Source organism: Corvus moneduloides, chromosome 26, assembly GCF_009650955.1.
Source record: "Corvus moneduloides isolate bCorMon1 chromosome 26, bCorMon1.pri, whole genome shotgun sequence".
Taxonomy (NCBI): Eukaryota; Metazoa; Chordata; class Aves; order Passeriformes; family Corvidae; genus Corvus; species Corvus moneduloides.
In genome coordinates this window covers 2,152,443-2,180,366 of record NC_045501.1, presented here as the reverse complement: position 1 = coordinate 2,180,366, position 27,924 = coordinate 2,152,443, and the positions used below count along the sequence as shown (strand labels likewise).

General features: G+C 51.1%; 1 protein-coding gene across 2 annotated transcripts; it reads right to left on the bottom strand.

Annotated features, from left to right (window-relative positions):
• CDK12 (cyclin dependent kinase 12) lies at window positions 1–27,919 on the bottom strand. 2 transcript variants are annotated; one of them, XM_032134175.1, is made up of 14 exons: window positions 26,632–27,919; window positions 19,746–20,624; window positions 16,273–16,449; window positions 15,145–15,284; window positions 14,434–14,604; window positions 13,504–13,693; window positions 12,971–13,027; window positions 12,362–12,463; window positions 11,008–11,085; window positions 10,179–10,295; window positions 9,401–9,532; window positions 8,051–8,265; window positions 5,639–6,079; window positions 1–3,427 (listed from the first exon to the last, which is right to left on the bottom strand). In XM_032134175.1, exons 1-14 carry the CDS (start codon window positions 27,666–27,668, stop codon window positions 2,736–2,738), a joined length of 4,428 nt encoding a protein of 1,475 aa, XP_031990066.1. In that variant the 5' UTR covers window positions 27,669–27,919; the 3' UTR covers window positions 1–2,735. The 2 variants fall into 2 exon arrangements, with proteins under 2 accessions (XP_031990066.1, XP_031990067.1); XM_032134176.1 differs by lacking the exon at window positions 1–3,427 and adding an exon at window positions 4,360–4,855 and having other exon boundaries at window positions 26,632–27,908.
• Between the last annotated feature and the right edge of the window lie 5 nt (window positions 27,920–27,924).

Here is a 27,924-nt window from a genome sequence, read left to right as displayed (position 1 = left end):
TCCATTTTTATAAACTGAAAAGAAAAAAATTTTAATATATTACAAAATATCTGTACAGAGACAAAGGTACAACCGAAAAAAGGCGCGCTCAGTCTCCAAAGGAAACTCGGGAGAGGTACAGTAAGATCTGACCAGAGGCTTCTCTGCTGGGAACTGCTACAGCGGGAGAGTTTGGGATCGAACCCAGAGCCAGGATGGGGGGAAGGAGGGGGGACCTGCCCTCGCCCCCATGTCTGTAACTGCACCGGCTTCAATCCTTCCAAATGCACAAATCCCACCCAACTCTGTGAATCCTTTTGTCTTCTTTGTGCAGAGCGTTGGAAAAAAGGTAACATTTAAAATAAAATTAAAAAAAAACGGGAGGGAAATAAAAGAATGAGAGGTGCTGGAAGCCAGGAATGGCCCCACAGCCCCCCAGGACCTGGCCAGGCTGGGCCCCCCCAGGCCCCGTGTGCCCCCCTGACCCTGGCAGGGATTGAAAGGCTCGTGCTGGGACCAGTTAGGAAAAGCCACTGGGAGTGGAATAACAGGTCCCTCCCCCGAGTGGTTGGGGCTGGGAGAAGGGAATGGCAGAACCACCTTCCACAGGAGCGCCGAGGGCCCGTGGGGACAGCTGGCAGCTGCCACCGGCCACGCTGGAGCCGGGAACAGATGCCTGGAGTGCCCATCCCTGGCTGGAGTGGGACAGGAGCCCCCGCAGCCACTGCCGGGCCCTCGGCCCCTTCCCAGCCCTGCTGGAAGAGATGGAGCAGTGCCGGAGCGGCCTCGGGGAGACCCAGCTGGGAGAGACCACCCTAAACTGGGACCGAGGACCCCTAACCTGGGACCGAGGACCCCTAAACTGGGCCCCAAAGCCGGGATAACACCGGCACGAGGAGCGGGAGGTCGAGGACAGCTCGCTCCCGGCAGCGTTCCTGGGAATGTGCCAGTTTGGAAAGACAATAAATAGGCATCGGCTTCCTAAGAGGATTCAGCACAGGAATGAGACTTTTTTCTTTCCAAAGCGGATGGGATTGGGAAGAAAAAGAACAGCAGCAGCAGCAGCTCCATGGCAGCCCGGAGCTGGTGCTGGGAAAAGGGAAAATAGGGAAATTAAACCTCTCTGAAGCCCCTCAGTGGGTTCAGTGCACTCTGTGTCTCACAGAACTTCTCTTTTTATCTCTCTGCACATCAGGCATGAAACTAAGCTAAAAAAAAAAAAACCAACAAAACCACAAAAACAACAACAAACAAACCAACAAAAAAAAAAATCCCAAATCCGACAAATTTCCAGTGGGAATTCTGCGAACAGCATTGCTCCTCAGTGCTGGGAGCTGCTGGTCCCTGCACATCACCAGCAAATAAAAGTAAAAAATATATTTATATATTTAATTTCTCTCCCTTCCTTCCTCCCACGGCAAAGCTGGGTAAGGCAGGATCTCCCCAGATGGAGAAGCATCACCTAATTCAGGTGCATTTATTTAAATTTATCTCTCTGTATAAAAAGAAATTAAATCCTGTTAGTAGCAAGAAGGCCTCTTGGCCCACTCCAAAATTCCCCTCCCCTTTAACACTCCAGAACTGTCGGCTCCAAAATTAAGTGTTTTCCATAGGAAAGGCCTACTTGGGGGGAAAAAAAAAAAAGCTGATAAATAGGTACCTTTGTTTTATTCATCTCTTTTTAAGTCTCATTGAAATGAACAGCGCAAGGGTCTGTGGGAGGAGAAAATCCATCATAAATACTTCCTTGACAACACCAAAAATAGAAATATGCTCACGGAAATGACACAGGAACACCTGGAAAACCTCAAAGGGCTGAGATGCGAGCGACCTCGGCAGGATAGGCAGCACCAGCCCAGGATTCCGGGGACAAATCACTCCCATCTGGTGGCAAATCCCACCAGATGTTGGGATTTTTGTTTCCGTTTTTTAAATTCTTTAAGTGTTCTGGAAGTTACAAATGACAGAAATCCCTGTTTTTTCAGGGAGGTGTTCTCCTCGGCTCTTAGGAAAAAAGAAAAAAAAAATTAAACAAAAGACCAAAATAAAATTTAAAAAAAGACAATTCCCGCTGCAAAGTTACTGCAGGAGGGATGCAACACCCAGAGACCCTTCCCAAAAATCAACGTGCTAAGGCTGCTGTCACAGCAGACAGGACTGGCCCCAGAGCAGAGGGAAAACGGATGCTTCATGGAAAGAAAGCAACATCGGATAAATCAAACACAACCAGTGTCACATCCCAGGTCCCCACTGCTGGGATAACCCATCCAGGTGCCTCTGCATCAATAAATTCCCCTTTTAATTTGTTTTTTCCTTTTTTTTTTTTTTTTCTTTCTTATGGAAATGGGGAAAACAAACAAAACAACAACAAAAAAACCGCTTTGGGAAGCAGCCTCTCCCCAGCCCTCCCTGACCCGCCAGCAAACTCTGGTGCCCAGCTTGGGGAAACAGCATTTTAATTCCTTCTTCCTTCCATTCCTACCTTTCCATCAATCCCCCCCTCTCCTGGCTTAGTTCTCCTGCGGGATTTGGATTATTTTTGTCACTAACCAAGCACGGGAGGCCAGTGGGGACCCTCTGGCAGCTCCCGAGCGAGGGAGGGATGCACGGGGAGCTCTGCAGCAGCTGAAATGCGGACGAGACCTTGCTCTGGCCAAAAAAAATTGGGAAAAAAAAAAAAAAAAAGAAAAAAATTGAAAAAAAAATCAAGTCCTGTGGCTAAAGGAGGAGAGAGGCGAGGGGGGATCCCGGGAATCTCAGTAGGGAACCCCCCGGCCCCGGCCCCCCCGCGGAGGCACTCTGCCAGGCCCTCGGAATGTCTTCCCGTAGGAAGAAGGCGCCTGGGTTGGGGCACCCCAGCTGTGACCTGTTCCTGCCCCACTGGAACCGGCTGTTCCCGGTCCCAACTCGCCGTAACTCTGGATTTTGGCCTCTGGATGTACCAGCGCGTTGTTGTTGCTCCCCTCGGATTTGGTGAAGGATTGCCCGAGCGAGTGGATGGTGACGGGGACTCTGGCGAAGCGCAGGTCCTGGTCCCCCGGGAACTGCATGGAGCCCGTGCCCTGGTAGTTGCTGCTCTCCCCGAGGTGGCTCACGGAGCCCAAGAAGGTCCTGCTTTTCCCCAGGGGTTGGGCAGAAGGTTCTAGCAGAGTCTGGCCCGGATTCAGCTCCTCGGCACCGAATCCCCCCTCGGAGCTGTCGGTGCTGTAAGTCCTGGAGGGGTGGGAGCGGCCGTAGTCCGGGGCTCGAGGGGCCGGGGGCTCCTGCGTGGCGTGGCCGAGCGGCTCCGGGTCCGGCTGGGAAAGGAGCTGGAGCAGCGCAGCCGTCACGGCCGGGTTCAACTCCTGGGCTGCGCCGGAGAGATCCCCTTCGGGCACAGGAGGAGGCGGCGGCGGTCCGGGGGGCTCGGGGGGTCTCTTCTCTGGTGGGACAATGCCAGGAGGACACGCTGTGGAAGGGTGACTTCTTTTAAACACCGTTTCAAACAGACACAAAGACATTTCTAAGCAAACCAAACCAATCCCTGCCGAGGCCGCCCGGAGCTCTGGGATGCTCTGGGAAGAGGCGGAGGGAGAGTTTTTAACGCTGGCTGGGAGATCAACGTTCATTAACAATGGTCATTAACGCTTTCGCCCCGGCCCCGCGCACCCAACTCGGCGGCAACAGCTGTCCTAACACCTGGGCACCCGTGTGGGGAATTCCTGCTCCCGGATCAAAGGCTAATGCCGAGCAGGAGGCAGATGTGGAGCCACACGCCAGCCCACACCCCCCCCCCCCGGTGCCACAGGGACGCGGTGCCACCCGGCTCCAGCTCCGCAGGCGGCTCATGGAGCGTGGCCGGGATGTGCTGGGTTAGACAAACACAAACCCAGCCGCACAGGTGCCAGCTCCTGACTGCCCCACGGCACCCCGAGGTGCCCCCAGCCACCACCCCCAGCCTTGCCAACAGAGTCCAAAACAATCTCGCCCCCCGAATATTTTCACGAGCGTACAGACTGTCCTGAGCACCAGAAAAGCCTTCTGCTTCCTCCCCCCTGCCACTTCACCCGATTCCCTCCCGAATCAGGATTTGCTTCCCTCCTGGAAGAACAAAGCTCCATCACGCCCGGCCCCCCCTGCTGTGTCCCAGCCTGTGAGGCCCAGCTGGGAGGTGGGAGAGGGAGCAGAGCACGGACCCTCCCCTAAGGCAGTGCCACGGCTATAGGTGACACCACAGGTGACACCACGACCCCTGCTCCACTCCCAAAACCAGCCCTGCCTCCTCTGGAGCAACACACCTGAGCTGCCTCCTCTCCCTCACCCACAGGGGAAGGAATTACTGGCGATGGCAGAGCCCACGGACACCTTGTTGGAATCAGATCCTCAAATCATTGGCAAAACTGGTTATTAAAAAGGTCAAACTTTATTGTGAAAACCAGTAGTCTTCCAGGACCACCCCTCCACCCGTATCCGTCAGTCCACTTTGAAAACTAGATTGTATTGAAATCCAGAAAAATAAAACAACAACGAAAAAAAAAAAACCAACAATCTTCAGGTAAATTTGTAAAGCCAAGCTGATCTGGGGGACAGCAAATCATTCCAAAGAATTATCAACAGAGAACAACGGCATCAAATTCCATCTGCTCTACAGTAACCTAGTTATATTCCAGGACTAGGGCAACAACAACGAAAAAAAAAAAAAAAAGAGGGAAAAAAAAAAGAAAAAAAAAAGCACGATCACAACTGGCTCGTGGTGGGCGGGTGTTGAAGGCACGAGAACACAGCACGTTCAGCTACATTGCAGGAGGTGGGATCGGGCCAAAACAGGCTCCCCGGAGAGTCTGAGACATACTCAGGAGGCGCTTCTACAATTTGGTGAGGTCGTCACAGGCTGTTGCTAATAAATTCAAAAAATCAACAGAAACAAACAAAAAAAAAAAAGACATGGAGACATTTACACTCACCTTTGGAAAGGAAATCCGAGAGCTCACTGACACAAGCAGGGTTTTTTTTTAACTCTCTCTATAAGAAGCAGCAGTTTGGTTCAGCTTCAGGAGCTGCTGAGCTTCAAGGCTCAAAAACCAGCTCCGGGTAGAACCAGGCACTCGTGGATGCCCAGGTTTTACCTACACAGCTGCCACTATCCCTCCCTTCAGCACTCACCACTATTATTTCAGCTCTTGAAAATCATCTCTGCAGGTTTATTTATTTTTAGATTTATTTTTGTTTGTTCCAAGAGGGCAAGGAGGGGATGGTGAAAAAGAGCTGGGAAAAAAAATGCAGAGATACAGCAGCATCCTGTGTAAAAAAACCTCCCGGGACGAGCAAACTGATTGCTGGGGGGTTTGGGGAAGAACCGACCCTCCGATCATTTTTGGGCAAACCCCAAAACCTCTGGCCCACTCACAGTGGAGCACTCATGGATTTTAGGGTAAGTATTTGCCTGTTTTGGCTGTTTGCAGCTGTTCCAACCTCCTGAGCAGTCCAGCACTTACCGCAGGGAGGGGTTTGGGGTCTTTCCTCCTGAGGTCCGACCACATCCTACCCCCTTCCCTCCTCCCATCCACTCCCCCGCTGCCTCTCTCCCACAAACACTCCCAAGGTCTCATTCCTGGCTGCAGCTCAACCAGCAGCACTCTCTGGGATCCTCTCACTGCTCACATCAGGTGTGTTTATTTACCTGTGCTCTCCTCGGGATGCCTCGTCGGGGTTTTCCTGGGCCCCCGCTGCTCGCTGCTCTTCTCCCCGTTGCTCTCCTCCAGGGTTATCCCAGGCTCCTGGCTCTTCATGAGCTGACTCAGCAGAACGGCCAGCATGTTCTGCATGTCTCCCTGAGCGCTGGCTGCGTCCGGAGTCTCCTGCTCCTCTGGCACCTCCGCAGGCGGCTCCTCTATGGCTTCCTCTGCCGCTGCTGCCGGGGGCTCGTGGTGCTGCGCCGTGGCCTCGGTCAGGGCCGTGATGGACTGGTTGAGAGCCTCCAGCTGCTGCTGCATCTCGGGGTTGGAGTGGACGTTGAGCAGCTGGGCCATCTGCGGCACACTCAGGTCGGTCTGGCTCTGCAGCAGGTTCAGGAGCACGGCCAGCTCGCTCTGGTTCAGCTGCTGGGTGATGTCGCCCAGGCCTGCGGAACACACGGGGAGCACCACCGGGGAGGTGAGGTTTGGCATCCTGGCACTGCAGGTGGCAAAGAACAGCCCTTCCCCACGTCCCACAGCCATGATCCACATCCCACAGCAATAAATACCCCTTCTCCACATCCTATAGCCACAGATCCACACCTGACAGCAAGGGGCATCCCTTCCCCATGCCCCACAGCCATGATCCACACCCCACAGCCAGGAACACCCCTTCTGCATGTCCCACAGAACTGAACACCCCTGTCCCATGGCCCACAGCAAGGAACATCCCTTCTCCACGTCCCCACAGCAAGGAACACCCCTTTTCCATGTCCCACAGCACTGAACATCCTGTCTTCACACCCCATAGCACTGAATGCCCCTTTTCCACATCCCATAGCCAAAATTGCACATCCCACAGCACTGAAGACCCCTTGTTGATGTCCCACAGCACTTGAACCCCCGCCTTGTCCATGTCCCTGGGCTGGGGGAAGGCAGGGATGCTCTGCGAGGAGGATTTCGGGATGCGGTGCCGGCATTCCCAGCCCCCGCTCTGGCAGCACGGCAGCAGCACCCCGTGGTACTGCACACACACTGCACCCACAGAGCTGCTGCTGCTGCACTGCCCCCAAACCTCCCCAAAACCACGGCACACGAGGCTGCTGCTCAGAATCACCTCAGCCAAGCCAAACTGCCCCATTCCCGGGATTGGGAAGTGGGGGCATCCCAAGGATACCAGGCTATGGCGGGGGGTGGTGAAGGGGCACAATGGCAACTAAAGCCCCGAGCCCACAGCAGGGCAATCATAGCTCGGCCCCTCCCGAGGTCCCCACAGATCCAGATCATCCCCTCCTGCACTGGGAAGGTTTCCCAGGATGGAGCTGAGCTGCTCTTTGGGATGGAGGAAGGGCGTATTCCCTGATGCAGCACAAGGAATTAGGTCAGGCAGAAGGCAATTCCTTGCTGGGAGCTGGCCTGGGATCACAGGACTCTGTCCTGACCTGCAAGGATCCAGGTTATCCTAAAATACATCCTGGGAGTGGCATCACCTCCCTTCACAGCCCAAGTGACAAGTGACAAGGGTGTCCCTTCACACTGACAGTGATGCTGGAACTTTTTGGGAATAAGGGTGCAAGGGTTTGGTTTCAGCAGCTTAAAATGGAGCTTCTCTTGCTGGTAGGCAATGGAGAATGGGACATTCTTTTCCCAGCTGTTTGTTAATCCAAGCACCACCTTTTGTCCATCTGCCATGTTTCACTGAACACATGGATTGTGCATTCCCTGGAGCAAGAACTGTCTTCCTCGTTACTTGTCAGCACAGCATCGGACACAAAGGAAGCCTTAGCCCATATCTGGGTTTTTGTAAGGCTTCTACAGAACAAGCAGGGCAGCTTTGTGTAAATCCACATTCCTCCCCTCCGACTATTTTCTAGACACAGGGGGGTTGGTCACTGCTTGGAACAGTGCACAAGGCCAGGTCCTGCCATTCTGGATGACCTTTTCTGCAACAAAGTGCAAGAATGTACACTTTTGCCCACCAGCCTGATACTTCCCACACCTAATCTTCATATAATTTATCAACGAGATCAAACTTCAGCTCATTTGCACATCCTGGACGTGGCTCCACCTTCCAGCCTATGATTCCTATGATTTGTTCCTCCACTGGCTGAAGTGACTCAATGACTCCTTTCATCATCGAGCCTCTTTTAGAACTAATAACACAGCTCAGAACAAATTCACAGGCAGCTCATCAGTGACTTCTGAAGACCAGACAGAACCTTCTGCGTCTTCACAGCAGAGAGAGGAAGAGAGAAAAAAAAAAAGAAGAAAAGGAATGAGGACAGGAAGAGCCTGGAATGCCCTTTCTGCAGAATTAGAGGTGAAAGAACCAGACTGGCTTAAAAGCAGACACAAACCTCCCACACCCAGGGAGGGAACACACCGGGAGCCTTTTCCAGACCCAGGTGGGCACTGACCTACTGCATCTGCAGCGCCAGGCTCTGCTTTGAGCTGGGCAGGCTGGGGGGGCACAGGACTGCTGTTGTTTTTCACAGTGTCTGTGCTTGTAACAGAGGTAGTTTCTTTCCGAGAAACTTTTGATACCGGAGGCTCCTCCACGGCCATCCCGCTCTGCCGCTGCCGGCGGCGCTTCTTGCTCCACAGCTCGTGGCAATCCTGCCAGTGGGGGAGGCTGCAAGAGAGCAACGAGTGAAAAACATGGCAGGGAAACCAAGGGAATCCTCAAAACCCACAGGGAGCTCTCAGCACAGATGGTGTTGCACGTAGAAGCTGTGGCTGCCCCATCCCTGGAAGTGTCCTAGGCCAGGTTGGACGGGGTTTGGAGTAATCTGGGACAGTGGGAGGTGTCCCTGTCCATGGCATGGGTGGCACTGGATGAGCTTTAAGGTCCCTTCCCACCCAAACCATGCCATGATGCAACTTTATAGATCCATGTAATGCTGCTGCTCTTTTACAGACGGAGAAGTGGACTCAGGAAGGGATATTGGGAAGAAATTCCTCCCCTGTGAGGGTGAGGAGGCCCTGGCACAGGCTGCCCAGAGAAGCTGTGGCTGTCCCTGGATCCCTGGCAGTGTCCAAAGCCAGGCTGGAGCAATCTGGGATAGTGGAAGGTGCCCCTGCCCCTGTCAGGAGTGGGACTGGATGAGCTTTAACATTCCTTCCAACCAAACCATCCTGGGGTTCCATGATCCCTGCCTGCAGCCAGACGATCACAGGAAGGGGCAAAACCTAGAGCCAGGAAAGGCAGCATAAAAATCATTCACTTTGCACTGGGATCTCATCCCTGAGCTCACTGGGATCTCACTGCAGGCCACACAAAACCAGTGACAGCACCAAGTTCTGGGAGTCTGGGAGCTTTAGGAAAGGCCCTGCCTTGAAGAATTCCAAAGGAAACAGGCATGTCAAAAGCTGTGGCTCCACTTGCACACAAACCAGTCTGAGTTTTATCATCTGCTAGATTGGAGTGGGAGAAAACTGAGTGACACTGCTTGGCCCTTGCAGTCAATTAACACACGGCCCTAACGAGGCCTGAGCAGTTCTCCATGGCAGTCAGGGATGTGCTACACCTACTCTTGCACTTCTTCTACTGGAGCTTTAGAGCATCTCACAAACATTAAACTGGGCTTTATAAACTCAGCCTGCTATCAGGCAGAAAACCAACAGCACAGGAAAAGCCATTTGCTCAACCACATGACCAAATAGAAGGGCAGAGTCGAGAGAAGAACCCAGAAATCCTGGTTTTGACTGAAAAAAACACCTTATCTCCTTCCCAAAGCTCACAGTGGGGGATGGCAGCTGGGACTTACTCTGGAGGTGCCATTTTGCTGAGGTCAACGTCCTTCAGGAAGTCACTGTGCAGGGCCTGCTCTGCTGTGCAGCGCTTGCCGGGGTCCAGCGTCAGCATGTGGTCCAGCAGGTCTAGGGCAGACGAGGGAATGCTGTGGGGAGAGTGGGACACATGGATGAGTTCATGGAAAACATGTGGAGAAGCTCAGTGTCAGAGAAGAACTTCAGGCTTAAGAGGAATCCACACAGCCAGAGTTCACTGCTCGTGATGCAGCAGCTCAAAGGCATCAGCAGGGCAGGCATCAGCTGTGGGGAGTGGCTGCAGCTGTGCCTGGGAGGTTTAGGCTGAGTTTTGGGAAAGGTTTTTTCTCCAGAGGGGGCTGGGGCACTGAACAGGCTCCCCAGGGAATGGGCACAGCCCTGAGGCTGCCAGAGCTCCAGGAGCGTTGGGACACCGCTCTCAAGAGACAGAGTGGGATTTTGGGGTGTCTGTGCAGGACCAGGAGTTGGACTGGCTGATCCCTGTGGGTCCCTTCCAGCTGAGGACATTCCATAATATTCCACTCTATATTTTGCCATTTATGAGAAGCACCTCTGCCACAACTCCCACAAGATTCTCCCAAACCAGACCCTTCTCCAGAGAACATCCCCCTGAAGTCAGGCAGCACCGGCACCCTGAGGATGCCACACTTCCAGGAGAGCTCCCAGTGCAGTCCCCAGCCCCAGGGAACCTCTCTGAAGGTGGATGAGGTGTTTAGAGAGGGGACAGGGAGCCCATCCCAGCCCATCTCGACTCACAAGGAGAACTCCTCGCGCAGGCGCCGCCGGTATTGCTTCTTGGGCTTCATAGTGTTGAAGTAGGGCAGCTTGATGACATCTGGCCACACGGCTGGGCAGGGGCTCCCACAGAGCCGGCTGGGGAGCAGGGAAGCACAGTCAGCCAGGTGGAATCCAGCCAGGAGGAGCAGAGCCACCAAGCCCAGGGAAAACACCTTCCTAAGCAACCCGCTGCAGGAATAACCCAGGTCTGGGCATGGCTCAGATGAGGTGTTAAAAAAGGAGGTATCAGGAAGAGGGAAATGCTGAGCTTGATTGATAAGCTGAACCTTATAAAGCATCCAACACAATGGAATTTTATTCTTCTTACTACAAATTTAAAAATGTTAATGTTTCTTACTTTAAAACTTTCCAAACTCACTAAATTTTATTATTTTTACAATAAGGGCGGTGAGGCCCTGGCACAGAGAAGCTGTGGACTTGACATCCCTGGAAGTGTCCTAGGCCAGGTTGGACAGGGCTTGGAGCAACCTGGGATAAGGGAAGGTGTCCCTGCCCACGGCTTTAAGGTCCCTTCCATCCCAAACCATTCCAGGATTAAAACTTTCAGTGTGAGAAGTAATTCAGGTTCGTGAGTTTTGGACTCAGCAAACAACAAGGTTTACTGAGGGTACATAAATCAGCAACCACACACCTGACATAGGTGTGGACACCTGACCATTCCCATTTGCATTCCCAGCCCTATTCTGCAGGCAGGTTAGAGAACAAGGGCTCTTCTAACTCGCTGCCTGTGTGCACGAGCACCTCCTGCAGCACCTCCCCTCACGGACATGCGTGTGCAAAGCTTTACCTGATTAATTCAAGCTGAGCCAGTTCCAGATTGGCTTGAAAAATAGGCTTCTTTGTAAACAGTTCCCCGAGGATACAGCTGGAAGGAGGAAAAGCAAGAGGTCACGACAGCAAACCCTGGGGATGAGCGTCTGAACACGGCAGCGTTTGTGCTCGGGAGCAGCTTTGCCTGAGGAGAGTGATTTGCATCAGGGCTTGTAGTGACAAACTGACCTGTGTGTACTGGAGTCCCCAGCCCTGGGCTCCTGGGAATCACCTCCCTGCAAGTGCCTGGTTCATGCAGGAAGCCCCTGACACGTTAACTCCTTGCAGGGAGGGGAGGATGTGTCAATGTGACAAAGAGCCAGAGCTCTCATTTCCTCCAGGTTGAGCTTTTGTTTGGATTTTCAACTTCCCTCTGCTGGCCCAAGCCATGCCTAGCTGCCCGTGGCTGTCAGGGCCAGCAGAGGAGCTGGATTTGTGCACACAGAGCTCTTGTACAGCTGGGAGGGAAAGAGGGAAGAGAGGAAGCACCTCTGACTCCTGCAGTCCTCAACATCTCTCCTTAACCCACCAGGAATCAGTGCCAGGAGTAGCTGGAGGGATGCAGGCACCTGTCTGGAATGGGAATAACCCCATGCATGTGGAACAGGAACTGAGCAGCAACTGGGCCTCCTCACAGTCAGTAATTATGATTAATTACTGGTTTTACCAACCTCTGTTTGTGTTATAAATCCTGCTGAAGTTCAGCTGGGAATATCCCAGTGGGAAGTGCATGCTCTAGGGAATCCAGCCTCAGTTCTGACAGCTGAATCCTCCAGTCTCTGCTTCTGAATCACTCAGAAAAATGCTCCACCTTTGTGGCTGAACTGCCCAGACTCCTGTTCCCCAGGCTTCCTATACTACTGAAACTTCCTGAAACCTGAAATCTCTACTTAAAAATGTTTTAGCTGAAAAAAAAAAACAAATCAGTGGCAAACAGCAACTTAAAGATTTTAGAGAAAAATTCTCTAAAAAAACACATTGAAGGAGTGAACAGCACAGGGCAAATGTGTTACCCTTCCAGGGCTGTGTCACCCCTCTTGATCTCAAGGGTACATCAATATCAGGTTGGTTTGCACTTTAAATAGTGAAAATTTTATTTTTTACCCTTTCTCATTTCAAAACCAAGGAAAACCTCATTCTAGGAGTTTTTACTAATTGGTTTGAATGAGGTGACACACCCCTATCCCTCACAGAAGTATTCCTGTCTCATCCTAACACTCTGCGTGGCTGGGACAGATCCAGCTGTGAGAATTGGCACAAACTGGGGAACAGCTCCCAGGGGAATGCTCAGGAGCTGGTTCCAGAGCCAGGGAAGGCACAGCAGGACTCACCCACAGCTCCACACGTCGATGGCAGGGGTGTAACGCTCCTCCCCGAGCAGCAGTTCTGGGGGTCGGTACCACAACGTGATGACTTTGTTGGTGTAGGGACGGCTGCAAAGCAAAAAAAAAAAAAACCACCAATAAAACCAATAAAAACTCATCCCAAAAGCCACAAAACCCTGGAAAACTGCTCTTTTTTACTTCCCAGCTGCAGTTACACCTGTCAGTGGCAGCAGGGGGGTTTCAAGCATCTGCACTTCCAGAGCTACCAGAGGAGTTAAAAACAGCTGAGGAGGTACCGTGGATTTTCCAGGAATCAGGACTTGTAGACTGAAAATCCCTGACCCTCAGCAGGCTGCCATCACTGAATAGTGACTGACCTCGGAGCAAAACCTGCTCCAGGGCAGGTCAAAGGCAAGTAGAGAAGAAGTTTTGGCTCCTCATGAGCTGCTTTTCTAAGGAAAAGTTATTAATACCAGCCAGGAGTGTGTTTGTCCAACAGCTGGAGCTGGATGATACCACTGGAAATCATTTGTGAGGACTTCCAAGTGAGGGATTATGTGGATACTAAGAAGAAAGAAGCTCATCCCACCCAGGTAAGCCCCTTCCCCTCCTCACCTCTCCTCTGAGCTGTAGAGTCGTGCGAGCCCAAAATCTGCAAGTTTGATCTGCCCACTGAAAGACAAAAAAAACCCCCAGCCCTTGGTTTAAATCCCAGAATTATAGAATGTACTGAGCTGTAAGGATCCCATCAGAACCCAACTCCTACTTAAACCCCAGTTAAAGGGTGAGGAAACCCCCGTGCAGCAGAAAAGCCTCACAAAGCCATGTGTGCAGGAATTACTGCTGGATATGCCAGGCTCAATTCTCCACTCGTGACAGAATGCTTCAAAGAAATCCAAAGGAAAAAAAGAAAAAAAAAAAAAGCACCAATAATTCAGTGTCACCTGCATCACAAACCCTTCTCAACAGGCCAATGTTCCACAGAATTTTTTTAGGTGGATATCCAGACATTTAATTGTAAATATGGACAAGATTCTTCTCACAGCTCCTGCCCCTGAGCACACTCAAGGTGAGGACAGCACTGGGTGCTCTCAGCTGAACCCAGGGAGAGCACGAGGAAAAGACAAGTGGATCCACTGCCAGGTTACCTGTTGTTCAGTAAGATGTTGGAGCACTTGATGTCTCGATGCAGGAAATTCTTTTTGTGACAGTAATCCAGCCCCTCCATTAACTGTTTCATGAAAGACTTGATATGGTCCTCTGAGAAATGTACCAAGCCAGATTCTAGCAGCCCCATTAGGTCATGGTCCATGTACTCAAACACAAGGTAAAAGGCACCTGGGATAATAAACAGAGAAATGGTTGGAAACAAAAGGAGAGACACAAAAAAAGAGGAGGAATGAAAGGAGATTCAGTTGTTCAAAGTCTCTTTTGTGCATTATTCTGCTGGAGTTGGTTTTTTTTTTGACACAGTCCTGTGCTGTTTCAGGCTTACTGGGCATCCTTTTCTCTCAAGGGGTAAAAAAGCCCCAAAACAACAAAGTAGCCCCACCAGGCTGATATCTGAAATTAAATATGCACTCAAAATAAATTCCTTTGAAGTTCTGGCCATGTTTACCTACATGCTTTGGTTATTTTCTTTCAAGAGAATTTGTTGAAGAGATCACTGCCATGCATGGTTTGAACTTGTGTTTGGGTTGCTCCCTTCTCTCTCCTGGAAGGGAAGGTCCCAAACAAGAGCCAGTGGGATGCTGAAACTGTCTTGTTCCACAGTGACTGAGGACAAAAGGCTTTTCACATTATTAATAAGTTTGTTGCCACTCATCAGTGTTAGAAGTGACCCTGTAAAGGCTTTTTTTTTTTTTTTAAAGACTGCTTTTCCACGATTCTGCAGGAATGCAATCATCCTTTGATCAACTCAAACTGGAATCTGTCCTTTGAGGTGAGGCCAGATCCAGACCTAACCCTGTAGGAGGAACACAGAGAAGCAGATCTACCCCAGAGCTGAGTTTTAAACTAAACCAAGGGGTTGCATCACATCTGTGGTGAATGGAAACCAGCCCTGCAGCCAACTCTACCTTTGTCCTTCTTGAAATCCAGTGCATCTTGTTTGTCCGTGACGATCTCCTTCATGTTGACGACGCTGCGGTGGATGAGCTGCCGCAGGATTTTGATCTCCCGGATGGCCGTGATGGGGAATCCTTCCTTCTCATTGTCCAGGCGCACCTTCTTCAGAGCCACCAGCTCACCTGCCAGGCCACAGCGGGGTCACAGCCTGCTCACCTCGCTGCCCTGCACTCCCAGGGGTGTTGGGAGCAGCCCCAAGCACAGAAAACGCCAACCAAGGGACAGCACAGGCAGCTTTAGTTTCCTCCCTGCTCGTTTTAGTTCAATTGCTCTGCTTGGAGTGCTCACACGACACCTGTGCTTTCCCTAACCTGCTCCAGCAGAAAGGGGGAACAGAAGCTGACCCTGGAATTTCCCAAGCTCTGCTGCAATAAAGCCTGACAATTTAAAAAGCAGGGGTTCAGCTGGTACCTCTGAGCGGGTGTCAAACCACACCCCAGGGCACAGGATCTCACCAGCAGAGCAGGAACCAGGGCACTAAACTTAGGATTCCAGAGCTCCTGCTCTTCTGCCCCTTTTGGAAAACACCTGATGGAAGTGCTTATCCAAGGGCTGGTGTCACTTCTCGTTCTGCAGCTATTTGTCACTGTGGAGCAGCAGTGGCAGGGAGCTGAGCACAGCCACAAAGCCTTGAAGTGGAATTTACCTGGAGCCATCCTCACCTGTGTCCTTGTCCTTGGCTTTGTACACCTGCCCGTACGTCCCTTCTCCGATTATCCCGATGATGTCGAACTTGTCCACACAACGCTTGCCCCAGTCGCTTTCCGTCTGTCTCCTCTCCCCATACCGAGGACAACAGATTCTGCAGGAGGGAAGAGCTCTGTGAGACATCTGAGGGCTCCAGCCCAGTGGCATCCCACAAAAAAATCTACCTGCACCAACGTGTTCGTCCCTAAAAGCCAAAAGCGAAGCTCAGGCATGTTGGCTTTGCACTCCAAGAATTGGAATGTTCAGTTGAATGTGTTTTGCTGTGTAATCCCAATACAGGCACTGCTGAACAGGAATATTATCCTGGGTAGCATTATCGTATTGCAGCAGGACAAAAATGAATGTCTGGGATGTTTTGCAGGATGCTGGACATTTGATTTTCATTTAAGACACTCTGTACAAAACATCAGGGGATTTTGCTCCTTCAACAGCTGCCTAAATTTGTTATCAGGGCCAGTTCTCTATGCCTTGAACACGGAATCCCAGAATGGTTTGGGTTGGAAGAGACATGAAATACGATCCAATCCCACCCCCTGCATGGGCAGGGAGACCTTCCACTATCCCAGGTTGCTCCAAGCCCCGTCCAACCTGGCCTCGGACACTTCCAAGGGGGATCCAGGGGCAGCCACAGCTTCCCAGGACACCCTGTGCCAGTGCAGTTCCATGGGCAACACTTCAGTCATGAAGTGCATGAAGCAAACATGGACATCTCCCATCTGAACAACCAGCTTCAGAAAGCAACAAGAGCTTTATACAGAGCTGCTCATCCAGAGGTTTCTTTGGAATGTGGGCATGGCTAAACCAAAGAGAAAAGAGCTTTGGGGGTAGATGTGGCTGGAGATTGAACGTGACACACTCCAGCAACTTTTACCATTAATTCTCACCTAAATGGGGCAAGCTGCCTTTAGCTGAGGGTCCAAAAGTGAAACAACCCACAGGAAACAGTCATTATACTGAATAATACAGAAATAGGAACTTGTTTTCTCTCCCGTCTCACTTCCCTCAATAAAGAGCTCTCAAACGACTTCGGGGACTTAAGAGACTCAAACATTCAAAAAAAAAAAAAATGAAGTCAGCCTTACTTTGGTCTCTTTTTGAAGGGTTGCTGAGGTGGTGTGGCTGCCTTTGGTTCCGGGGAGTCGGGAGGAGATGGGTCCCCCCCAGGGAGCTCTGGGGGGAGCGGGAGGTCCGTGAGTAAGTGTCGTGGTCTCTGCTCTCTATCTTTCTTCACAGGTTTTGGAGGAAGAATCTCTTTTGGACTAAACTCCGAAAAGTTAATACAACACAAAAGTCAGACTCAACAGCCAGGTAAACAAACAAAAAAAGCTACTGTAGGACAACACCTCTGGTTGACAATGTGAGGTTTAAGTGTTAAAATTAGCACATTGAAATATACAATAAAACAGCCTTAAATGTACAATGTTAATATACCATGAGAGAAAAGTGTCTGAGTGGAACACATTGAATGAACACACAGGTCTGCACTAGAACTCGCTCAATTTGCACCAATCAGTATCAGTAATTCAGAGTTTCCTGTGAGGCAGCTCAGGGGATCAGCCAGCACCCACTTTCTGACCTTTACTTCCTCTATTTACTCCATTTATCACCATGAAATTAAATGTTTGACTTGGTGAGGACCACTATAAATACAGAGCAAGAGTTAAACCTTTCTCCACAAGTAACTTTTAACCTCTTAGCAAGGGCTGAAATGTAGCTTTAACTCCTGAATGCTGCTGAGGAACCAAAAGTTGATTTTTTTAAATCCAATTACCAAGGGCATCAGGAGTTTGGTTTAGCCTGGCAGGAGTTGCATGAGCAGAACCTACTTTCTCTTTCATGTATTCAGCGAGGAGAATTCCTAGGTTTGGGTAGTCACGAATTCTCCGTGCTAATCTCTGCTTCACCAGGAAAAGAAAAAAATTAAGAAATCCAAACAGGCCTTCCCAGGTCTGTTTTTAGGGCAGGGAGCAGGTTTGGTGTTTGTACCATCAGGTCTAACACTTCAGAATAAATGAACTGATGGAAGTAGGTCGTTTTCCCAATTATTTTATCAGACACTGCCTAATGTGCACGACAATCTCTTGTGAAATCTACTTAAGGAAGGAGGAAGACAAGAAACACCAGACATGGGAGAGGTGGATGGGCTGAAACTCTCCCCCCCATGGACAGCAAAATCTTTAGGAGCAGAATAATCATGTTCAAACATCTACAGAGAATCATGGAATTGTTAAGGCTGGAAAAGATGGAGTCCAACCATTCACCACTAAACCACAAAACCTTTTTCCAGAGACCCCTCAAAAACAACTCCTTCACAAGACCATGGTGGGAAGGGTGAAGGTGTGGCTGGAGAGTGAACCTGCAGTGCCCAGCCTCTCTCCCTTTTACCAAAAACTCCCCATTTTCTCGCCTTTTATCTGTTCAGTTCTCTATTTGCATATCAGCACTTGGTTCCTGTAAGTTCAGCTCCCCCAGGACACCCAGGCAGGTTACCAGGGAGAGGAAGCCAAACAGAGCCTTCAGAGCTGCCCAAGCAGAGAAAAGACCAAGAGTGAACACCACAACAAAGGCTCCTTGGAGCTCCTTTCCCCTCTGTCCCCTGAACCAGCAGGAATGGCACCCCTGGGCCAGCAGGAATGGCAGCAGCCATTGAGTGCTGCGTTCCCAGGAAGCTGCACAAGCTCCGCACCTTCGGAGCGCAGCATCGAACCAGGACAAAATTCCTACTAATTCCTCCTGAACAGCTTTTCCTCCTCTCCTGGTGAACCACCCAGGCCTAAAAGCATTGCAGAGGGTGATAATTCTGGAGAGGTTCAAGAGCCTCCAGTTGAATGAGGTGTGTTCTGTCCTTGGACGCTTCAAAGCCCCATTTTCAACCCTGTGCTCACCACGGGCTCGGGGCTGGAACGTTCCCCAGGCTCAGCAAGGACAAAAGTCCAGCTCAAAGAGTTTTGCTCATAAAAACGAAGGCAGTTGGTGAAGGGTGAGATTCTGCACAGTCAGGGCCACATGGAACTGCCACCAGACTCAGCAAAACAAGTGGGACTTCTCACCCTTTATTGGGAAAAAGTCACACAGAGCCATTTACTGAGCTCCAGCATCACCCTCATCACCCCAGCCCTGAGGTCAGGGATAAAACACTTTTACAGAGCTAAGCTACACCTGGCTGGTAAAAAAAAAAAAAAAAAAAGAGCTCTAGGTATAAGTGGCTGAAAAAATGAAATAGAGATTTGCAGGAGAAGTTCTGGGATTGGAAAGGAGGGAACACTGCAGCGGGATTTGCTTTGCCTGGCATTTGGGTTGGGAAAATCATCAGGCAGCTCAAAGCTCCTGCTCATCACAGAGACATTTAAACCCAGTAATGTTTGCTGAACAACATTAAACAGCTCAGGGAGGGCAACAAACACACACCAGCCTCACTTGTAGGCTGGAGGCAGTGAGAACATTTCCCTGATTGGCATCAATACCAGAATCAACCATGAAAATCAAGTCAGTTATTCAGAACATGCAACACTTCACCACAGGGTGATTGTATCGAGTCACAACTGCGGGATAACACAATGGTCACTAAAAACATGCCTTACTTCCCAATTCCAGCACATTTTAGTGATGGTGGGAAGATTCAGGAGCTTTTAGGGAACTACAAGCTTAGCAGGTCAAGTAGAAAAAAAAAAATATATATATATCATTGGTGACCTTAAGTTAACAGCACTGCAACATCCTAGCAGCTAGAAAAGGAGAGAAAAAACAACTATTTGGGTTTTTTTCACTCCATTCTGGATATTCTGTTCCTTTCTTCCCACTGAAAGAAATCCCCACAATGGGGTTTCCAAACAAGTTCATCACAGAAGCCACAACCACCCCCAGCCCAGCCAGAGCTACAGTTACAGGCCAGAGCCAAGTCTGCACGTTTTGATCAGAAATGATCAGGAAATAAAGTTGAAGTAGGTGCAGTTTTGCTCATTTTTAAACTTTTTCAAACAAACAATACCTACTCCTCAAGCAATAAAGGATTGCATCAATTATTCAAGGGTTAAGACAATACTCAAGTTAAACCAATGCTGGTTTTTACACGTGGGCACGCTCTGTGTGGCTGGTGAAACTGGAACAGAAGAAGCTCTGGTTTGTGTTCTTATACTGGAATTGTTAAGCTTTTTCCTGTTCTTTGAGTACAAGTTTCTGAGGAATTAAGCAAACAAACAACAAAAAAAGCAATTTTAAAGCGTGCAAACAGCTCCAACACAAAGAGAGGCATAATCCCAGATCCACATTCCATCCCTGTAATAAACATGAGCAAGGAATGATGTGAAACCTCTCCTAAGCAGCACTAAAGCAGCAGCCAAACCTCTTTGTTTCCCACAGAGATAAGAGGCAACTACCTGCATGGCATCATGAAACTCTCCACACAAACCTGGAATGGCCCTGGATAACACCTTTGTACCAGTGCCACAGTTGTACTCTGCAGGATAAACTCATAACTGTAAAACCAACCCCAAAACCCCTCTTTATTCAAGGCTTTGCTCTTAAATGCAAAGGGGATGCTCTGGTGTGACCTTACCTATCCAAGTCATCTTCCCCAACTAAAATAGGGGGGAGCGGAAGCGGAGGCAAGGTGGAAGTTTTCAGGTGTGGGATAGCAGCCGTCACAGACACTTGGGTTTTTGTAGCCACCTGGACAGAGGACTGGGAGTTCACCTGAGAGGATAAAGTAGACGTCCTTGGGTGGGAAGAAGATGGCAAAGACGTTGGGGCTGAAGTAGGGACCTGAACAGGAGTCACTGGGGCCGGAGGCAAAGGCGGGACAGCGGGTGACGGAGGCAGCGGCGGCAGCGGCGGCGTGGGAGGCGGAGGGGTGGTGGTCGGCAGAGGCGGAGGAGGGGATTTGATGGCGGGGAGGGGGGGTGGAATCTCCTTCTCCACTGTGTCTGTCTCCTTTGGAGATACCAGGTCCTCTACCACTGCTACAGGCTTCGAGTCTTTCGTTCCCGTGGGTTTGGAATCCCTAACCGGAACAGGATGTTTCCTCTCCGAGTTCTCCTCTGCCTTGGATTTCGTCGTCTCCGCAGGGGCTTTAGGCTCTGCGTTCGTGTACAGTAAATTAACCGAGTCCGTGTCCGGAGGTTTCTCAGATTTAACAGTTTTGGTGACCTTTTTAGACTCTGTCCCAGCCTCCTTCAGTTCAGCCAAGCTGTTCTCCTTCCTAGCCAGGAAGACAGGGGAGCCCTTTGCCTCCTTCCCATCCACCTTGGCCGCAGCGGCCGCCGCGGCCGCTCGCTCCTTCTTCTTCCTGCTGAGCTCTGCTCCGAGGCTGGAGTTCAGAGGGAGCCTGGTTGGGGATATGCTGGAATGGCGACTGCGGGAGCCAGACCTCTGCTTTTTGCTGTGAGATGAGTGTCTTGAATATCCAGGACTGCGGCTCCGGGACTTCACGGATTTCCTGAGGAGAGAATGGCGGGGAGAGAAATGAAACAGAGCTTCTCTCCTGCTCTGAGCTACTCACCAACAGCTGAATCCATTAGTGGTCAGCACAGAGAGTGCCCAACACCTGCCAGGAGATTCTGAAGCTACTGAAAGGAGTTTATGAGTCAATCAGGACCAGTTTCATACCATCATCATCATCCATTCTCCCTATGCCAGACTCACCATCACACTGGGAAGAGAAACGAAGGATCAAGGTTGGACAAGCCCCAAGGTAAAGAGGAGATCACAGCTCACACACACAACAGGAGACTTCAGTCCAGAGGATGAGCTGGCAGTTTAGGAATCTTTCACAGGAATTACGTGCAACTTTAAAGGAAACCACGGATAAAACACGGCTGCCCTCACGGGAACGCTGCCTCAGGGAATTGCGCACTTCAAGCTTATTTCCCACCCCCCCGGTTCTTTTAGTGCCATCAGAACTCAAATTTGCATAGTGTGATTAGGGAGAAGGAAAAACAAAACCCAGGAGTTTTAATTCTATTGGTCTTGGTCGTCCCCTACAAAAAAATGGGCTCTAAATCAGGTGTGTGTACAGAAATAATCACTGAAAATCTGTGCTGGGAGAGAAGCAAGGCAGGAAACACCTCACACCATCGGGGTTCACACCGCACGAACCTGCTCAGGAGAGAGCAGAGACTGATGGGGAACCAGATAAAAACTAAAATGGAAGTGGAAACTGGTACTTCCAATGTCCATATCAAATTCCTGATAAGCCAGAACTGTTTCCTCCACTCCAGGAGGAACTAGGATTGGGCAGGGGGAGGCAGGAGGCTTTAGTGGTGTGGTGGGCTCTGATGCCAACAGGACAATCAAAAATTTTGAGCTCAGACCCTACAAATACTGTCACAGAAAGGACACTCCGTGATTTATTACTCAGGATACATCTAATTTGGAAAACAGAGAATTCCCTCAGAACAGTCCCACAGCAGTTATAAAACACCCCTAACAGCAGCAGTTCAAACCCAGGTGATACCGGCTCCCTTGTAATCATACCCAGAGCACAATTAACAACACCAATTAGTATTATCCCAAGACAATAAACATTTGGAAAATAAACTGGAGAACTGAGACAGCAGAAAGTTCCTGGCTCGACACCAGCAGCACCTTCCAGGAAGGGCAGCTGTGGCTGCGGGAGGTGAAGGGTCTCCCCACAGGGTGTGGGGTTCCCTCCCTACTCCAAGGATCAGCATTCCTCTCTCCCACTTGGAAGTACAACCCCAACCCTCGTGCTGACAGTGGTCAAAGAACACCAGGGCTGTAGGTAAGTCCTTACCTTTAGACTTGCAAAATAAATATACAACCAGAAGGAGAAAAAAGAGGGATCCGCAGCTACGCAGCTGTTTCCCCCCTCACCACACTGTTCTGTCATGGGAATGCTGCCTCAGGATCAGCTCTTTTTCCAAGGTTTCTGCTCAGTGAACCGATGGTCTGGGCTGCAGTTTGCCTGTCACCACGAGCTGGGAGAGCAGTTACCTTTTCAGGCCCTTTTGCAGGCTACGGAAAACATTCCTAATGAATCCTGTAGGATGTCACTTTGTAGCAACCACAAATACTTTTGGGGTTGCCATTCCCTACTGCAATTCATCCAGGATGGATTGTTCAAGATGCTGCAATACTCCCTTTCCTGCTCCCTGCCTTCCATCCTGCCCCATGATTAACCCCAACAGTTACTCCAATTCATGGAATGGTTTGGGTGGAAAGGGACCTCAAAGCTCATCCAGTGCCACCCCTGCCATGGGCAGGGACACCTTCCACTATCCCAAGGTGCTCCAAGCCCCGTCCAACCTGGCCTTGGGCACTGCCAGGGATCCAGGGGCAGCCACAGCTTCTCTGGGCACCCTGTGCCAGGGCCTGCCCACTCTCACAGGAATTTATTTAGTCCAGCTGGATGCAGAGCAATCAAACCAGATCACTCACTATGTCCAAAGCAAACTTCCCCAAAAACCCAATTTTACCTTATTTAACGATGCTAATTTAGAAACAGCCACCAGGGACACCTGCCTGGACCAGGACAGGTGAGGCTGGGGAAGTGGTGGGATGGTCAGACCCTCTTACAGGGGCTGCACCACAGAACCAGCACTTCCGAGGGCTGGAATGACTCCCTGACCTTCCAGCAGCAAATACCCACAGTCCTCTGTCCCACCAGGAATAAATCCACCCGTTCCCTTCCAGTCCTCTTCACTCCACAGGCACCACTCACCCGTTTTCTCTTCCCTAACAATAACCACCTACAGTCACCACACCAACAACTGCTGTTTCTGAGGCCATTTTCCAGGCTGGTGTTTACAGCTGCTTTGTCAGACCCAAAAAAAGCCCCACATCCAGAAGCCTTCCTGCTCTAACACCCCCAGGAACAACACCACTACAGCAAACCTCACCTGCCATCCTTAGACCATCAACAGCCCCAAAAACACCAACACAGCACCTTGCTGGAGGGCCTTTTATCACCACATCTCTCAAAAAAACAGGCAATAAAGTACAGAAGATGCATGGGCAGGTTTTGCTTCTGGAAGAGAACCATTTCCATCCTCTGGAATGATTTTTTTGTGGCTTTACCTGCAGCCACTTAATAGCACTTTTACCCTTTTCACCCTTAATTGGTGAAGCCTTGCTGTAACATTCCACACCTTACTTGCTTTGCCACGGTTATCCAGAATGGATGAGGGGCAATTCATGCCTTCCTCCTTCTGGATAAGAATGCTCTGGGATTAAAACCCACCCTGCTGTCCCTCCAGAACTGGAAAAGAGAAATAAAAGATACCAACCACGACAACTATGAATTAACAAAGTCAGAGATCATGGCTTCACCTAAAAATCCAAATTAAAAAGGATGATGTGATTTATTTTAAGTCACACATTCAGAAGATTGGGATGGCCTCTGGAGAAGGGAATGCTAGAACCTTCCATGCTGAGAAGGTCATGGTTAACAGGTGTCAGCAGAGGCAACCTGCAAAGCCCCACATCCACGTAATTCCATGTGATCCATCCAGGTTCACCCACAAATATTTCAGTATTTTACCTGCTCTAAACAACATACAGTTAAGGATAAAGCAGAGAATAGTATCTGGGAAGCCTGACTGCTCCAATTTCTCAGGAAACAACCTTTATTTCTTATTTTTGAATGCCCAGCGACCTTTCACCACGGCAAGGACCCGTGGTACAACAGCCACTGCTCCAGCACGTGCACACTCACACCTCACTACTCCATCAGCACACAGCACATCCCACCTCCAGCAAGCTGAGGGACTCTGGAATTCCATCTCCTAGTTTTAGCTGCAGTGACAACAGTTGCTACACAGAATGCCAAAGCACATCTGTTATTTTTCCCTACTGACCAAACCATCCTCGTTTCCTCCTTGCTAGGAAGCGAGTTGTTTTCCACAGCCACTGGAAATGCAAACACTCTGGATTTTCTCCAATCAGCACAGCACATGGATGCAGTTCCCTAATGCTGTGTTTTGGATGTGGAGATGAAAGACAACACAGAATGCACTGAAACACCCCCCATATTGTCAGTCAATGGAAATAACTGAGTGTCCCAGAAAAGCCTGAAGAACGCCAGCCATGGCAGGTGTTCCCTGCCTCAGTGTGCCAGTTAAAGAGGTTTTCTCTCCCAAAAATGCTTCTGCCCCTCTGCAGGAAGCACAAAAGGGATCAGTCACTGCCCAAAGTCAGCTGCCCCCTTTCACACATCTGCAGCACATCAAGGTCGGGAGGGCTCAGCCCACCCACTCCCTCAGGTGCACCCTGAGCCCCCCAGGTGAGCTCCCCTCTGGCTCCTGGACACACCTGACCACGACCCCCCCCCCCTTCCCAGTCCCACCTCGCAGCCTGGGAGCTCCACAAAGCAAAACTAAACACGTGAATGACAACTTACAGTTCACCTGACATATGGAAAACACATGAAATTGCCTCTGTCCCTTTACTACCATCACTGCAGGCAGATGTTTTCCAAAGGGGTTGGAATACCTCACATAGTCAGAGAGTTATCTGCCCAGGAAAGAGAGAGGAGTAAGTTATCAAGCCAGAGATTCAGAGAGTTTGGTACAAGCTGAGTGCAAACAGTGAGTAACCTTTGGAACCTGTCTGGTTTGGGATCCAGCATTTAGTAGAGAGCCAAAGATATCCTTAAAAAGTAGGTCTGGAAGTTTAGGGAAGCAGCACAAAGTGCTCTGAAGTTGCTCCCATAAATCAGGGAACTGTAACTGCTGGATTTCTCAACTCAGAAGCAACCAGCCACTTACACAGAGAGGTTCTCCTGGGAAGTGGAGCAACCTGTGGGAAAACCTAGGGGGAAAAAACTCTTAGGATACCACTGCAGTTCCCAATGGCTTCTCCTTGTTTAGGGCTGGACACTTATCCAATGCCATCACCCAAGAGTTGTATCAGGGAACAGACACCTCCTACCACTGCATCCTTGCTCTCCCAAAGGATTAGTAAATAACATGTCAGAGTAGCACCACCAGGCAAAAAGGATTGAAGGGAAGGAGGAGAAAATCATCCAGGCCTATCCCTGAGAACCTCCCAGGTGTACACAGAGAAAACAGGGCAGAGGAGCAGCAGCCTGGAGGAAATTTTCACTGTAAAATCACAGTGGAATACGGAGATTTTACGTCAGAGCTTCCAGGGGGCTGAAACCAACACAGAACTCCCAGCAAGGACAAAGGCAAGTTCTCCGTGGAAGACAGCACTCTTGAAGTTCAGAGTTTTAGTAACAAAGACCAAATTCCAAAAGCCCCTTTGCTTTGGGAACTGCTGAGCTGGAGGATGCAGCACAGCAACCACGGAGCAGAGCATTCCTATGGCCATTACATTCCAGGTCACATCTGAATTGCCATGGAGCTCCAAGCAAAGCTCCACAGCATCCATGGAGACAACTGGAAACTCACTGAACATAAGCCAAAGCTAGAAAAAGAAAGGATCAACATTAGACCATGTCACAGGATGATTAATGAACACCTGAAACGAAACACACAGAGATACCTTGAAAGAATTGTTTCCTTCTGTAGCAAAGTTACTGAGTTAAAGGCAAAAAAGAGAGAAAATTAGAGTTAAGCCAAAATCCAGCTGGTTGCTCCTCGCCCTTCCAGAATGTCCAGATTTCAGAAGGGAAGGAAGAAACTCTAGTGCTGAGAAAAGTTTAGGTTGAGAGATGGGAGTTTGCACATGGTTGTCTCTAATCCAAGGGAAAAGAAAAGACAAGTCAGTTCAGACAGAGCAAAATCCACCCCAAACGAGCCCTCCTGAAAAGTGGGATCAAGTTCCCACATGCACTAAACAGATAAAGGCTTCCAGAAATAGGTGAAAACATTCCCCGTGCCTGAACTTCCCGCCAGGTAAGCGCATTAGACCCCGCTCCGGGAGCCGCGCAGCGCGGCCCTCCCCACGCAGGGGCCACTCCAGAGATGGGTGTAACTTAATCCCAGGAGCTCATCCAGCCTCCCTCCCTGCCCAGAGCCAACATGGACGCTGCCTCCCGCCACGCACAGAGGCGTTTCCCAAAGTGTGAACTCCATTTCCAAGGGAATTGTCAAGGCCCCAACCAAAGCAACTCCACGCACATCACTCCGCAGCCAAATTCGGCACCAGTGCGGAGGAAAGGAGTCACAGAATCCCACGGTTTGGGTTGGAAAGGGTCTTTGAGACCATCCCACTCCATGCCATGGGCAGGGACACCTTTCACTAGCCCAGCTCGCTCCAAGCCCTGTCCAACCTTGGACAATTCTGGGGACGAGGCATACACAACTTCCCTGGGCAACCTGTGCCAGGCCCTCACCACCCTCACAGGGAAGAATTTTTTTCCTAATACCCCATCTAAACCACCCATTCCCCCTTATCCTGTCACTCCAAACTCTCCTAAGTAGCTTTGCCCCATCTTTCCTGGAACCCCCTTCAGGTCTCTCGCATTCCCAGCTCCATCCCAACCCCTTCCCAGCTCCCAGGGCGAGGTGGGGCACACACACCTGGCGATGGGGCTCCGGCTCACGGAGCGCTTGGAGGCGAAGGGGCTGCTGGAGCGGCGGCGGCCGTAGGGGCTCGGGGACCTCCCGCTGTAGGAGCCGCTGCCCCGCTCGTAGCTGGACGAGCGCCTCCGGCCGTAGGGGCTCACGGATCGCTGCCGCCGGCTGTAGGGGCTGGGCGAGCGGGCGTTGGACTGGTAGCCCACGGGCTCCTTGTAGGGCGGGCTGAGGGACTGCCGGCGCGAGGAGCCGCCGGGGCTCTTCCTGTAGGGATCGTAGGTGCTGGACGTGTGGGAGCGGGGCGGGCTGAGGTCGTACTCCTGGACGTAGGAGGCTCCCGAGGGGCTGTCGTCCAGTTTCGGGCTGTCCGACCATTTCCTGTGAGGGCTCCTGGATTTCCTCTTCGGGCTGTCGATGGTTTTGTAACTTTTGGGAGCATCCCTTTTCCGATGGCTTTTGCTGCGCTCTTTGTGGCTGGACTTGAGCTCCCGCTCCTTCCTGGACTTCTCCTTGTGAGCCTTGGCCGAGCGCGATTCCTTGTTGCTGCTCTTGGAGGAGAGCGCCTTGGGGTGCTCCTCGCTCTCCAGGAGCCTCTTGGAGGATCCCGATATCCTCTCCTTGGTGGACCTGCTGGAAGAATCCAGGCTCTTTTCCAACTTCCTATCTTTCTCCGCCTGTTTGCTCTTCATCAGCTCCCGGAGTCGTTTGTGCTGGTGGTGCCGGTGCTTCTGGGCCCTCTCGCTCCTCTCCGCCCTCCTCTCCTCGTTGTCCCTCCTGTCCAGCTTGAGGGCCACATCGTCCGAGAAGGTGTCCGAGTCCGAGCTGATGTCATCGTACTCCACCAGCGGCTTGATCACCGCTCCCAGGGGCGCCGCCGCTTCCTGGGCCGCCAGCGGGGACTCCTTGGAGTGCCTGGATTTGTGCCTCTTGTGCCTGGAGCCCGCCCGGTGTCTCTCCTTGCTGTTGGAGCTCCCGCTGCCCGGCTGCGAGGACCCCCCGCCGCCGTCCTTCTTGCCCCCATGTCTCTCCGGATTTGGCATTCCTCCCCCGCTGCGCTCGGGAACGGCGAGGGGGGGACTCCGCGAAACCCCCGAACTTCAAACTCCCTCCGCGCCCGCCCCTCGCACCATCCACCCCGGCCTCGGTCCTCCCTCCTACATGAGGAGCGGGGCCCGAGGCCCCGGAGGAGGCGGGAGGGACGGGGAGGGGAGGGGGGGAAGGATCCGGGAGGGGAGGGGGAAGCGCCGCGGCCTCACCGCCTCATCCGAGGGGCCCAGGCCCGGCGGGCAGCGCGGC